The sequence below is a fragment of the Trachemys scripta genome, chromosome 11 (genome assembly GCF_013100865.1).
Source record: "Trachemys scripta elegans isolate TJP31775 chromosome 11, CAS_Tse_1.0, whole genome shotgun sequence".
NCBI lineage: Eukaryota > Metazoa > Chordata > Testudines > Emydidae > Trachemys > Trachemys scripta.
Window position 1 is genome coordinate 15,485,645 of NC_048308.1, and position 15,412 is coordinate 15,501,056.

Here is a 15,412-nt window from a genome sequence, read left to right on the forward strand (position 1 = left end):
GTGCCTCCAGTTGGGAAAGGTGTGTCAAAGAAGAAAAAGTGGACTGTGCATTATCCAAACATTCCATCAGCTATACGCCCAGTACCCCACGGAGAAGGACTGTCAGTTCCTGATGCACCAGAATCCTTCTCACTTGAGTCAGACGAGGAAGAGGAAGAGGATGAAACTTCTGGTCCTGAACCATCAATGTCACAGGACCCACATTTTCTCCCATCCTCCTCCTCTGAACCACACCTTATAACACAAGGTGAACTGAATGACCTTGTCAGGGATTTGGAACTACCCAAGAGTAAGGTAGAGCTGTTGGTCTCCAGTCTACAGCAGTGGAATCTCCTGGCAGGTGATATTAGGGTTTCCATGTTCCGTGACCGTCAAAAGGATCTTGTCCCATTCTTCTTTATGGAAGGTGATCTTGTAGCCTGCAACAACATCCATGGTGTGATGGCAGCCCTCAACATCGTTCACGATCCAGATGAGTGGAGACTGTTCATTGATTCATCGAAGACGAGTCTTAAAGCTGTTTTACTGCATAATGGCAATGTTTTGCCAACAATTCCAGTTGGTCATGCAGTCCATATGAAGGAAACCTATGACAACATGAAACAACTTTTGAGGTGCATAAACTATGACCAACATCAGTGGCAGCTTTGTGGCCCTTTGAAGGTTGTTGCTCTCTTGCTTGATCTGCAGACTGGATATACAAAGTACTACTGTTTTCTCTGTGAATGGGATAGTCGTGCAAGAGATTCCCACCACATCAAGAAAGATTGGCCACTCCGACAGTCATTGGAGCCTGGGAGGAAAAGTGTTCAGCATCCACCACTTGTTGAATCAAGGAAGATTTTGTTACCACCCTTACACATCAAGCTGGGTCTGATGAAGAACTTTGTCAAGGCCATTGACAAAACACAAGCAGCTTTCAAGTACCTCTGTGGAAAATTTCCAAGGTTAAGTGAAGCTAAGATAAAGGAAGGTGTCTTTGTTGGTCCTCAGATTCGTGAACTTCTTCGAGATGATGCATTTGACCATGCACTGCGTGGCAAGGAAAAGACGGCATGGAAAGCCTTCCAGTTAGTGGCAATACATTTTCTTGGAAACAACAAGGCAGACAACTACAGGTTGTTGGTGGAAAACCTCCTCAAGGCATACAAAAGCCTTGGTTGCAACATGTCAACCTTTTTTGCACTCTCATCTAGATTTTTTTCCACCGAACTGCGGAGCAGTGAGCGACGAGCATGGCGAGCCATTTCACCAGGACATTGCAATAATGGAGAAACGCTATCAGGGCAAATGGAGCCCATCAATGCTTGCAGACTATTGCTGGACAGTGACAAGAGATGCTCCATTTAATGAATACAAGAGACAAGCCAAGAAGCGCCGAGTAGACACTGAATAGGACTAAACTATGTACATAGTAGTTTTTTGCCTTTTGTTTCATAATAAATTTTATTTATATAACCGTTTTGCTGATTTTTAAAGTGTTACATAAACAGGACAGGTGAAATATTATCATGTAAAGCAACCATAAACACATGAAAAGACCTAGGTTTACAATTTATGATTAAAACTCTACTATCTACACAATATACATAGACATAAAATGTAAAAACTTAAATATCTTAGAAACAGTAGCCAATCAGTTGTTTTAATTGTCATATTTGAATTCAGCACATCAAAATACATAATAAATAGCACATTTTATCTCTGAAACAGACAACTTCTCAAAAATTGTAGACCAGTGTAATACAGCCATGGGTTTGATTTTGTTTCACAACCCAAAGTTCTATCACCATGTTATATAAAGTAGTAATGGAAAAAAAAGAGAAAATAAAATAAGTGAAATTTTCAGGGAAAGTTTCACATATTCATTTCAGTGATGCTACAGGTAAATTAATCCTCTATTTTTATTACGTCAGCCATTAATTTCATATATATACATATACACACATATTACATACTATTTTTTGAGCACTAGGCCTTTGTTTAAATTTCAAAGTATTTTAAGCGACAAAGAGTCCTGTGGCACCTTATAGACTAACAGACGTATTGCAGCATAAGCTTTCGTGGGTGAATACCCACTTCGTCAGACGCATGTGGTGGAAATTTCCAGAGGCAGGTATAAATATGCAGGTAAGAATCAGTCTAGAGATAACGAGGTTAGTTCAATCAGGGAGGATGAGGCCCTCTTCTAGCAGTTAAGATGTGAACACCAAGGGAGGAGAAACTGCTTTTGTAGTTGGCTAGCATTTGACACCATCAGCTCAAGATTAAACAAAGACTGTGAATGGGTAGCCAACTACAAAAGCAGTTTCTCCTCCCTTGCTGTTCATACATCCTCCCTGATTGAACTAACCTCGTTATCTCTAGACTGATTTTTGCCTGCATATTTATACCTGCCTCTGGACATTTCCATTACATGCGTCTGAGAAGTGGGTGTTCACCCACGAAAGCTTATGTTCCAATACGTCTGTTAGTCTATAAGGTGCCACAGGACTCTTCATCGCTTTTTACAGATCCAGACTAACACGGCTACCCCTCTAATACTTGAAAGTATTTTAAGATAACCAAAATAAATACTTCATATTTAGCAACATTAATAATAATGATTATACTTCCATACCGTTTTAGAATTTCAGTAGATTTCTCTTTTACCATAAAGAACAGAAACCCTCTAAATCTTTGAATCATTTAATTTTATGCATTTTGTTGGAATTTCATTTGGGTGTTATGGAGTGTGAAATATGCACCATGATGAGAAAACAATTATCTAGCACACCTGTTGCTTATGCACATTGTGTTTAAGACAGTCCTGCAATGGCTATTATTTTATTCCACTGCATAATTTCAATGAGGGGGCTTTAAAAGTTGATCTGATGACATGAAATTACACTTTTATATGTAACACATGGCTAGTGCTTTGCCCACTGTGATAACACTAAAATGATGATTGTTTTCCAAGCCAAACTAATTTTCCAGTCTGCACTCCAATGAGAAAGATTTCTCAGTTTTAATGGGAAATAGAAGGAGTCTTGGCCTAAATATACAACTTATAGAACAAAAAGTGAAACAGGATAATATACACTGAACACAGAAATGCATCAACTGCAATATATTTACAACATCTATTGAATCTTTGATACTGTCCCTGTCATAAAATTGATGGTGATAAATCTGAGTACCATCTAGGCTGCATTCATTAAGAAAATTCCCCACACTGTTCATGTGCACTTTATGTAAACTTAAAAAAAAGTAAATAAGTACATTCTACTGTTTTCTATTTAATTAAAACCTACCCCACTCCAAACAAAGAGCGAATTCAGTACCACATCCCCAAAGAGTAAAGAAATGGTCTGGAGCTGGTCATAAAAAATACAAAAACAAACAGAGCTCACAGAATTTTCACACACTTCAGAGCCTAGAATAAAGGCTGCCTATAAACAGCTTTCACTTATACTTTGACCATTTACCCAGGGATTTACATGACAAGTTGACATCTTGCATTTATGTTCAGTAAACACAGCAGGTTGAAAAACCAAGGTGCCCCTGAGTCAAGTGGTTGCTTCTCTATAAGGAAGGTGTGATTATGAGGAACAAAATACAACAGTAGAGAACAAAGAAAAGTGTATCTTTTTAATGCTTTTATAAAAAGTTTAAAGTGGAGGGCTCCTTTGAAAAGAAACTGTAAAAAGCATAGGCTTTCTTGTTTCTTACCTTTCACTGATTCCTACATTTAAAGTGTTCAGTTTACAAGAATAATGATATCTTTTTTTCCAATGATTATCTCTGCATACGCACTTTGGTCTACAAAAGCAAAATTGGATTTTTTCCATTGTGCACATCACCATCAGTAATAAAATCCTTACACCCAGGCAACCCCATTGTCTACATGGTATGTCCTCAGTATATCCTCACTGACAACAATTTGCCCCCATGGAACTTAGTAAACAATTCTGATGATGATGATGCGCAAGATGGAACGAAACCTACAGCTCACTCAGTCTCAGCTGTATGTATTGGTTTTGCTGCACTAACAGGATCAAAAAGCAGTAAAAAAATATTTTTGTCACTAAGAGCTTGGCGTAAGTGCAGTCCTACTGTTCTCTTGATGCACACTTCCCTTGAGTAACATCCATCTTCATTCATCAGGACTATGCCCACATACATCTTTCAACTGTTATAATAGATTGTATTCCTATTTCAAAATTATTTATAAATATTACACTAAAGACCATTTATATTTTGCCTCAAAACCATTTACGCAATTTACTGTTGGTAATCTTTCCCTGGCAATTTATTGTCAGTTGGGCAGTGGACAAATCTTGCTTTCAGAGGTTGGTTCTGAAAAGTGGCTCCATAAAATGTCACAAAACCTCATGATTGTATAGACATGGAAAAGCTTTTTAATGCTTTTATTTGGCAGTCCTAAAGGCTAATAATCTGTGCTACAAGGACTTGAAAAGTGCTGGCTGTTTCAACTTAAAACATTTGTCATGTTCACCAGGATTATATGCTTATTGAACTTTGTTTATTTGGGGGAGGGGAGGAGAGGAGGAGAGGAGGGAGAGATCAGAAAGACTCCAGATGCTGAAATAGGAGAAGCCAGGCTTGACAAGAAGGAGATCATAGAAACACATACATTAGAGATGGAATTGATCTGTTAGGTCAGTTAGTCCATCACACTTCTGATGAAAGATTGTTCACCATTGTACATTTATCAGTGCTGTATCTAGTTTAGTTTTCAATGTCCCAAGTGATGAGGCTTCCATCTCTTCCCGGGGGAAACTATTCCACAGTATAACACAACTCATTATCAGGAAGATTTTCCTAATACTGAGAATATGCCCATATCAACATGAATATGACTCTGATCCAGCAAAGCACTTAACCAAGTACTTAATTTTAAGCCTGTGAGGAAGATTCACTGGGTTCAAATTTCCAGGATACCGCCAAAGGAGAAATTGGTCATTGACTCTCTAATCTGTTCCTTTTTATCTGAGTGATCTTTTAGGATTGAATTGGTCAGCTGTTCATCTGATCAGTGGGCTGTACTGCTAAGGAGGTTGAAAGTCTCAAGGCAGGAGACCATCAAGCTGGAGCAGAGGGAAACAATCCTATAGTTGGGACCCACCTTCCAGATGAAGTCATGATATCCTCTTGCTTTGATGTTATTAAAGCACTTTGAGATCCTTGGGTGAAAGGTGTTAACTGTTAGCAGTCTGTTAGGTCAGTTAGTCCATCAGACTGCTTGCACATAAAATAAAAAAGATTACAGAGGATTAGAGATTACGGGGACTAGGGGAAAATTGACAGGTGAGGAGGCACTGCTTTGGGCACAGACATCCCTTGGCGATGAATTTATTAAAGTGGGGAACACAATATAGTAGAGGAGATAGGAAATAAGTAGGTAAAGTACAGGTAAGAGCTAACGAGGAACAATCACATGTAAAAGAGTCTCATTTAAACATAACACATGAAAGCAAGCAACTAAATATGGACAAAATGCACAAGTGCTTATATATAAATGCAAGAAATCTAAATACTAAGAGGGTAAATTAGAGAGCTTAGCATTAAATGAGGATTTTGATATAACAGTCATTGAGGAAACTTGGTGGAATAAGGATAATCAGTGGGACACGGTAATACTTGGGCACAAAATATATAGGAATGACACAGTAGGTACTGCTGGTGGGGGAGTGATATTATATGTTTTAACAAAGCATAGTCAAATAAGATGAAAATCTTAAATGAATCAAACTATATAATAAATCTCTAGGGATAGAAATTCTATGCTTCAATAATAAGAGTATAGCAGCAGAAATATACTACCAACCACCTGCCCGGGATGGTGACGGTGATTGCGAAATACTAAGGGAGGTCAGAGAGGCTACAGAACCAGAAAACACAATAATAAAGGGTGATTTCAACTATTCTTATATTTACTGGGTAAATGTCATCTAAGGGCATGATGCAGAGATAAAATTTACAGATACCATGAATGATTTATTCTTGGAGAAGCCTGTCCTGGAACCCACAAGAGAAGAGAAATTCTTAATTTAGTCCTAAGTAGAGCACAGGATCCGGTCTAAGAGGTAACTATAGTTGAACCACTTGGTAATAGTGACCATAATGTAATTAAATTTAGCATCCTTGTAGAAGGGAAAATACCAGCTAAACCCACCACAGTAACATTGAACTTTAAAAAGGGTAACTGTACAAGAACGAAGATGCTACGTAGACAGAAATTAAAAAGATCAGTCACAAAGGTAAAATGCTGCAAGCAGCATGGAGAGCACTGAAAAACACCATAATAGGGACTCAGACTAAATGTATACCCCAAATCAAAAAAGACGGTAGGACTACAAAATGCCACCATGGTTAAACAGCAAAATAATGGAGGCTGATAGTGGCAAAAAGGCATCCTTTAAAATTTGCAAGTCAAATCCGAATGAGGAAAATAGGATGGAGCACAAACTCTGGCAAGTAAAATGTAAAAGTACAATAACGAAAGTAAAAAATGAATTTAAGAAGCAACTTGCCAAAGATTCAAAAACTAAGAGTAATTCTTGTTAAGTACATCAGAAGCAGGAAGTCTGCCAAACAGGCATTGGGGCCACTAGACTACAAACGTGTTAAAGGTGCACTCAAGAAAGACATGGCCAATACAGAAAAGCTAAATGAATTCTTTGCATCAGTCTTCACTGCAGGTGATGTCGGGGAGATACCAACATCAGAGAGATTCTTTTTGGGTGACAAAGCTGAAGTACTCGCCCAAACTGATGTGTCAATAGAAGAGGTTTTAGGGAAAAAAAATTATAAACTAAACCGTAATAAGTCACCAGGACCAGATGATCAAGTTGATAAAGTGTACTTGGATTTTCAGAAAGCCTTAACAAGGTCCCTTGGCAAAGGCTTCCAAGGAAACCAAGTAGCCATGAGAGAAGAGGCCTTACCAATCTATTAGAATTCTTTGAGGAGGTCAACAAACACGTGGACATGGGTAATCCAGTGGACGTAGTGTATTTGGACTTTAGAAAGCCTTTGACTAAGTCCCACACCAAAGACTCTTAAGCAAAGTAAGCAGTCATGGATAAAAGGAAAGTTCTTCTCATGGATCAGTGAATAGTTGAAAGATAGGAAACAAAGGGAAGGAATAAATAGTTGGTTTTCACAGCAGAGAGAGGTGAACTGCGGGGTTATACTGCAGGAAGTTCAGAGCCTTGAAATGGTTGAAACTTAGTTATGGATCTTGTTCCTAAATATGCCTTTAGAGTGCAGATATGCATGAGGTGGGGTCTAGATAGTTGGCATGCTATCCAGTCTGAATTATGCAGCTTTCAGCACATATTGGTACAGTTATTTAAATGAATGGTTAACTGTTGGCATCCCTTACTAGCAATATCAGATGATCTTTGGGTTTGTTTTCTCCTCCTCAACTGCTTACTTTTAGAAATACCTACAGATTCTGCATATTCAACTGGTAGAAGCCAACATAACGTCTCTTTTAACCATCTGTATTCAGATCATCATGATATCTCAAGATATCTGAATGTAAGGTCAGATTCTGGGCCATTCATTTTATACACTTCTGTCAGGTCTTAAACAATTAATTGTCCTATCTTTCTTCACATATATAATAATGTTGTTGGAGCAATTTACCCCTTTCTGCTAAGTTGATAACTATTTCCATCTAAGTAAGTGTATTTCCCTTCAAATACATATTTTAGAGCACACTCTTTGAATTGTTATAGAAGTCAATACAAAAATAGTTATTACCTACATTAAGCTGAGAATTTAGCAATCTGGCCATAGCAGTATGGACAAATTTTAGGTACACAATTAAGCAATACGGGAGATCCATGGAAAATGAATTATACTAATCCAGACAGATGTACATAAGGCATAAGTGGATGTTTCAGAAGTCTTCCTGCTTTTTTCTAGAGTTGCTAAAGTGATATTTGGAGCGAGAGTAATAAAATGACAATTAAAAGAGAGTCTGGGAGCAGAGATGCCCTCGGTCTTATGATTAGTAATATTATTTTATACTTCCCATACTCTATGCAAATATCACTATTTATTTAATGAAATAAATCAAATCAATAAACACGACTACTACCACTTTGCACTTATTTAACACCTTTCACCCAAGGATCTCAAAGTGCTTTAATAACATCAATGATAGTAACTCTGTTTACGAAGAGATAAAACAACATTCCTGAGAGAATTCAGCTAACAAATTTATATATATGCACCTTCTAATGTAAAATTGTTATTTATTTAGACCTTTACTTGATTTTCATGGTAGTATACAAGCTATTATAGAATGGCTTTGGTATATATGGCAGGCCAAATCCTGCCCTCAGTTACATTTGTGCAATTGTATGAGTGTAACTGAGAGCAGAATTTGGTACTACCTCTTCTATAAAGAATTTTTCAATAGACTGGCTTTTTCTCTATGTATATGTATATGTATATGTATATCAGGAATAACTCGAATGAAATTAGTGGAGTTACTCTGAGGTAAAAGACGTGTACAACATGAGATCAGAATCAAGCCCAGTGTCTGTAATTCCATTTTCACCTGTAAGGGCGGGGGAGGGCAATGATGGGAAGAGAAAGCACTGAACTCATTTCTCTGTTTCAAGAGAAAAAAATAAACGATCTGAACGGACAAAGTCAAAGGTGTGTGTTGGGGAGCAGCAGCTGAAGGATGGAGAAACGAAGTTCATTTTTAGGCAATTTTAGAAATAAAATGTTTCCTTTCACAACAGAATGTATATTAATTTAGAAAGACAAATAATGAGGCAGAGAGAAATACTGTAACACCAAGAATTAAAATGTTGTTCCTATATTACAGATATCCTGTGTCATCTTGGGCAATTCAGCCCGCATGGGCTTCCTTCTAGGTCTTCACCCTCTGCACTCTATCTCATACATTCACGTGTCTTCAGCTACCATCTTTATACCAAACACTCACATATCTGCCTCTCACCTCATTTAGTTTCTCTGCACTGGCCTTGTCTTCCTTGATTGCTCCTTTTCATCCAAGCTCAAATCTCAGCCTGTCTAACATTCCCTCCTGGTGTGTGGCTCACTGACAATTTATATGTAACATGGCTAGCTAAAACTGAGCTCCTGATCTTTCTTTCTATACATGTCCCAAAGGGGCAGGTACATTATTTCCCCTCAACCCCCACCCTCCCGCAGGTAAAGGAGTGGGGGTCAACTGGTCAGGAGCTCCACTAGTGCCACGGATCCTGGCCTTGGCTGTTACTGCTTTTCCGGTGGCATTGAGGTGACGGCATCTTTAAAAGGGGAGATCTCTTCCACAAATCTGTCCCAATGGGTCAAGGAGAAGGATGGTTAGATAACAGCAAAAATTACGTGCCTTAGGCACTTGCTTATTTAGCCTACATCTAATGCCAACTATATACATGACTTCCAGCAACAAGAAAGTGTGTCTCCAGAGAGTCTTAAAACAAACTCACCTCCAACATAAAGAGGTGATGGAGCAGAGACTGAATTACCTCCGGCTCCTGGAAACTCTGGTCTTTTATGTCAGTGTTTGGGTTACTTAATCTTTTCAAGATGGGAATGAGATTTCCCCCGTGTGACATATACTGCCAGCAATGGACGCACCGAAATTTCTAGTGTCAAAGAATTAATGTAGCAATCTGCATAATCAAATCCCCCAGATAAACACAGTAATTTCTTGTTCAGTACTATCAGTCCCTGGGATTTAATGGATACTTATATTTATCCAAAATTCATGAAAATGTGATACTTAATAACTGTTTTACAATGAAGCCTTCTTAAAGTTGTCTTTTAAACCTCCCTTGCATGAAATTTACTAAATCTGGAGTAATCAGTTTTTCTTTTTGATCTGCCTATGAAACATGAGGAAAAACAGCAAAGTGCATTCGGTATTATATAAGGAACATGTTCTGCACTCAAATTTAAATCACTTGTATCACATCCTTAAATGATCATAGTGAGTTATGTTCTCCTCTTGTTTATAAGCAGAAACCAAACAGATTGTGAAGGCTTTGTTTAAAGTCAAATGCACTAAAATAACCTACGATACTGGTGATTCATTATTTTGAAAAGCATTTAAGCTCAGTGATGCAAGATTTCAACACCACTGAAATGGAAGAAATCCATACTTTAATTCGCATTTGGTATGCCAAGAAATTCATATATAGTTTTTAAAGTACATTTAAATTTAAGTAAAAGAATTTACTAATGTCAGGTTGCAGAATAATCTGCTGGTAACATGCAATCAAGTCACTGGTGATAATGGTATACATCTTAACTACAGAAGAAAACAACTAAGATTAACTCAATTTTGTTCTTCCCCTGCACTCACTTATTTCAAATTTGTAACTATTTAATTGTACAAATAATTTTAGGATGAGATGTGTATGAAAATAACATTGTACTGCATTGTATAAAGCAACAATAAACAAATGATGATATGTTCACACATGCGTAAGTAAATGAGTAGCACAAGTACAACTGACTTCGAATAGGGGTTGTGAGCCTAGGCTGGGATTTTCAAAACTCTCAGCGTTAGTCTCCTTTGAAAATCCCATCCCTAAGTTATCGGACTCATGTTCCTAAGTCATTTAGATGCTTTTCAGAATGTATAAATGTGTACACAATGTGTAAAGTGAAGACAGTTATTGATTATATAATTTCTCTAAACTCAACTATATCTTTAGAGAATAAGAATAATTCAACTGAGGAATAGTGCTTAGTAAATGAAGGTGGATTTGGGACTCCATTCTAAAACACATGGATCACACACCCTGCCTTAAGACAGTGTTTCCCAAAGGGTGGTTCTCGATCTACCGGTGGGTCATGCGAAGATTCCAAATGGGTCATTGGCGGCAGATCACTCTCCACCATCCACTACCTATCTTTCCAATGTCTCCCCTCTGCATTGGGCAAGGATTTGGGTTGCGGTGTCAGGGTGGAGGGTGCATGTACATTATGGTGGGTCACAAAAAAACACAAAATGCAGTTGGGTAGGTCGCCTCAATAAAATGTTTCAGAATGTTGACCAATATATGCTGGCTAGCCTGTACATATATCATATTAGTCATATGTATATTATTCACACCATATATATATATATTACTATGCATTAAGCAGAAATATCATTAAACACAAATATTATAGCCTAAACTGGTCTGTATCTTTACTATAATCCTGCCTATTCACTTATGCTGATATCCCATAACACTGTGCATTAGTTGAAGTAAGCTTTGGCTTAAGCAGATAGCAAAGTTGTCAGGATAAGGACATGTGTGTATTTTACCCTAGCAAGAGATACAATTATTCCCACAGGCTAGTACTGGAATATTCCAAAGAAAGATGACAAGATATGATTGTTCTAACCTGGTACAAACCTAGAAGGTACCTTCAAACACCAGTACCTGGAATGCTAGTATCCAAAACAAAGATAAGATGAGTCTATAAGTTAATGAACTGGGACAAACTGATGGGTTGAATTTTAGTGACATGTAAAGAAATGTTAACTTGTAAAATCATCCGATAAATACTACCAGCTGAAATGTGTCTTTGTCCATGTAAGGTGAATGTGACAACACTGCACAAGACAGCTTTCCAGAGACTGGTATCGTATAAAAACTATTTCCTGTACTATATTATTATTGGCTTATAGCAATAAACCTGACTGACATTGGCTATTTGGTCTATTGAATATATTTCATAATGAACCAAAATGTGGTCAAGGAATTGATTATACAATTTATCAACGGGAACCACCGCCTTAGAACATCCATGTGCAGCTAAATGTTCAGAGATTCCACATGCAAGCTGCAAAGTGTCAACTCCACAGGTTTTGAGAGAGTTGTGGTCTCCTGGATGCCTGTGTATGTAGAAGGGACCATCAGAACATTTAAGCAACCGCCCTTTCAAATAATTATGGTGTTTGGCTCCAACTCAAGAAAACTTTGTGATTCAGGCATGTATTTAAGTACACACTTGAGTACATTCCTGAATGGGGTAACTTAAGCAAGTGCTTAAAAGCTTTTCTGAATCTGGGTTTAAGAGTATAATCCAAAGTGTCCACTAATGTGGCAATCCCTATGGCAGACATATTATTAGTTGCCTAATCTAACAGAATTCAGTAATATCATTTGGAAATATCTTTTTGAAAATCTTAAAGTCTCAGATGATGAATTAGATTCCATTGGGCAAATTAATTTAGAAGATGAGTTAAATTTTGGTAATTCACAAATTTACTGTTCTGTTTTTCTGCAAAAAAATAATATTTGACACTGATCATCTTTATCAGAAGTCCTTCATTGTCTGAAATACAGTGACACTCTTCCTCTGATTTTTCCCAAGGTCTCAAAATATGTTGATGACCTAGTTCAGTTGAACATCAGCAGTACATTTTGCTGTCAGATGGGAGACATGGAGTTTAGGAATAACAGTGGTACCCCTTCTCACTTGGCCAATAAAGACTAAGCAAGTGAAGTCAGAAAAATTCTGCAGATATGAAGAGCATGCCTGCTAAACCATGGAGAGGCAACAATGATAAATGTTACAAATTCATACAAGCTAGAAATAAAAAGACTTACTAGATCATCTACTCCTTCCTGCTACCAAGGCAGGTTCATTCTCTTCAGTATATTCCATAGCACTTGATACAGTCCAGTTTCAAATAACTTTAGTCATAGGACTGACACCAGTTCTTTTGAGAAGATATATGACATCCTAAGGGCCAAATTTCACCATCATATATGTGTGTGGAACACCTGGTGATTTCCATAAGAGTTTCATTCATGCTCTTACATAGGCCAAATTCTGCACTCTCATGTATCTTTCTTTGATCTCAGTGAGAATTGTATACACATAAAGGGCAGAATTTGGATCTTCTTTAAGAAGCTTCTCAATCTCAACCTAAAGTTACCTTCATTTAATTTCAACCCAGCTCATGGTCAGATTTTCTGGCTAACGCAGAGGTGCTGCTAGACACTTCTAATAGGAAGGGGAACAAAGAATAATAGGAAAAATAAACGTAATTTCATATTAAGGGAAATGCCACATCAAAAGAAAATCTGCAGCCTTCCTGATTTTTCCAGGATAACAAGGAAGAGTTGGAGACAGGTCACTCTACATCTGAGTTCTTGACTGTCTTGTCCCAGAAAAGGTAAATAAAATATTGTTCTGGGTCTATGTAATATATTGAATCACTACAACAAACATGGAGAAAGCTAAACAGACTGAGTTCTTTCTCATAGAAAATTATGCTTTGTTTACTATCAAATGGAATATTATGGAATTATGTGACCACAATTTTTGCTCCCCAAAAGGAATAATGAACCCATATGTCATCCCATTTATCATCCTGAGGAGGCACTTCAAAAAGTAACTTATTCCTCAGATACACTTCTCTCTCTACATCTGTACATAATGTGCAGCCAAAGTTTGGTGGTGTACACTTTCAATTTCAATGCTATCAGATGATAGATAACCAATTTTCTTCTAATATATTATGTCTATCAGTTGTCACTTCTTGCGTGCTAACATTATCTTAAGAAGATTAATATTATTTAAATGTATTGAATCTAAATTTAGCAGATTCCAGAGGCAAAGGTTTCTTCCTACCTGGAGAAGGAGGTCGGAAGCTGGTTTGACCCTTTGTTGAAAAAGCACACTTAGCATTCGATTCTGTTGTTCCAAATCAAAAACTCTTGTTTTCAGCTTTACACATTCTTCCCTCAGATCCTACAGCACAGGAGAAAATAGGAGGATTGAGGGAAAATGCAGTGAAACTCTTGAAAATGCTTTATGGAATAGGAGGCTTCAGAAGAGACAAATGAGTAAAATTTTCAAAATAGCACAAATAAATCAGAAAAAAAGATACTACACCATTTCCCTGATTATTTGATCATCAAAAGATAATATTTAAATGCATGAAATCAGACATATTAGTTACAGTACATATACTTTTGGAGTGCAATGTCAGTTAGACCTTAGCAGCAGTGTGTTTTATTGTATTGATGTGGTCATAAACTGAATTAGAAAACATTAAAATAATTATGTTTTCATAGAACTGGACTGTGTCTTTAAGCAAAGCCCTAATATACCATGGGGTGCTTTGTAAGCTACACCATTATAGGAGTAGACCAAGGAGGCATTATTCCTTGGAGATACTCCTCCAAAATCCACTCCCCTCCCTGCTTCTGTTTGCTCTGGAGTAGTACGAAGAGCAAAGTATACCACCACTGGCTCAGCTGTACTGGCTTTTGCATCGGGAAATGGGGGGCACCAAGGCTCTTCACTTTCCATTCCTCTTCCTGTCCACCAGCTCTGGACTAGCCACTCTAGAGGTGGCTTGGCCATAGACTGATGTTGATGAGCCTTCTACAGCCTTGGCTGAGGAAGCTCATCCCAAGTTTTACAGGTTCACCCAGTTCCATTGCCAATAAAGGCTACCACTGGAAACCTGATGACCCTGGATGGGTTGTCTGCAGCTGAGATTGTACTTGGGATCTCTGGTTCTTAAAGCATGAAGCCCTTGTGCCTGAGCTGAAAGGTTCATCAACCTTTACCTTTCGCCCAGATACCTGTAGAAGCGGACAGAGCGCCACTTGTAGCCCACCTACACCCACTTCGAAGGGCTTGCATAGGGTTGTAAAAATGATTCTCACTCCCCTTTACTCTAGGGTGACCAGATGAGGGAAAGAAAAAATCAGGACACATGGGGAGAGAGGGGGGAGGAGTAGAGAGAGAGAGAAAAAAAAAGCTGAGTCAGTCCCTGCCGGCAGATATCGGGACAATTTGCTTCCTGACCGATCTTAGGACACACCCTGAAATACCCCGAAATATCGGGACATCTGGTCACCCTACTTTACTCCCTCAGGTGGCCACAAAGCCCAAATCACAGTTCAGAACAGAGTGAACAGAGGTCTGATAAACTATGAAACCAAGTATATGGGTTTTTTATATACCCAGCATGATTCCATACCATACAATATTTCAGCTGATAATTTTGATGATGCAGTTTTGTAACTGAAGGGACCTATGATAACTTTTTAAAGAGAAGCTGAGTAATTTAGCCCAATAATTTTATCTACTTTAAAACTGTTATAGTCTAATGGGAATTGTTATACTCTAAGATTTTTAGAATGTGTCTGTCACCTTAGCATCTAAGACTCCAGCAAAGCACTTCAAGCATTGCTTGAAATTAAGCATGTGCTTAAGTGCTTTGCTGGACTCAGGCCTAAGTGCAGATCCTAAAAGTTTGTTCTCTTTGCAGTCCCCATTCTGCTAGCAAAACATTAATCAAAATAAAGCACTTTACTAGACCCACTGTTTATGTAAGAACTATTTTATGCTCTACTGCTGCAGCAGAGCCTGCTACCCAGATAGCTGAAGG

General features: G+C 38.0%; 1 protein-coding gene across 3 annotated transcripts in view; it reads right to left on the bottom strand.

Annotated features, from left to right (window-relative positions):
* The window catches only part of NCKAP5 (NCK associated protein 5), a 310,769-nt gene that overhangs the window by 109,382 nt on the left and 185,975 nt on the right, over positions 1-15,412 (bottom strand). For all 3 annotated transcript variants that reach the window (XR_004647669.1, XR_004647668.1, XM_034785642.1), the window contains exon 7: positions 13,639-13,758. Coding sequence is in view for 1 of the 3 variants with exons in the window: in XM_034785642.1 (XP_034641533.1) it covers positions 13,639-13,758 (120 nt within the window). In the remaining 2 variants the exon portion in view is untranslated. The remainder of the gene's footprint in view (positions 1-13,638; positions 13,759-15,412) is intronic.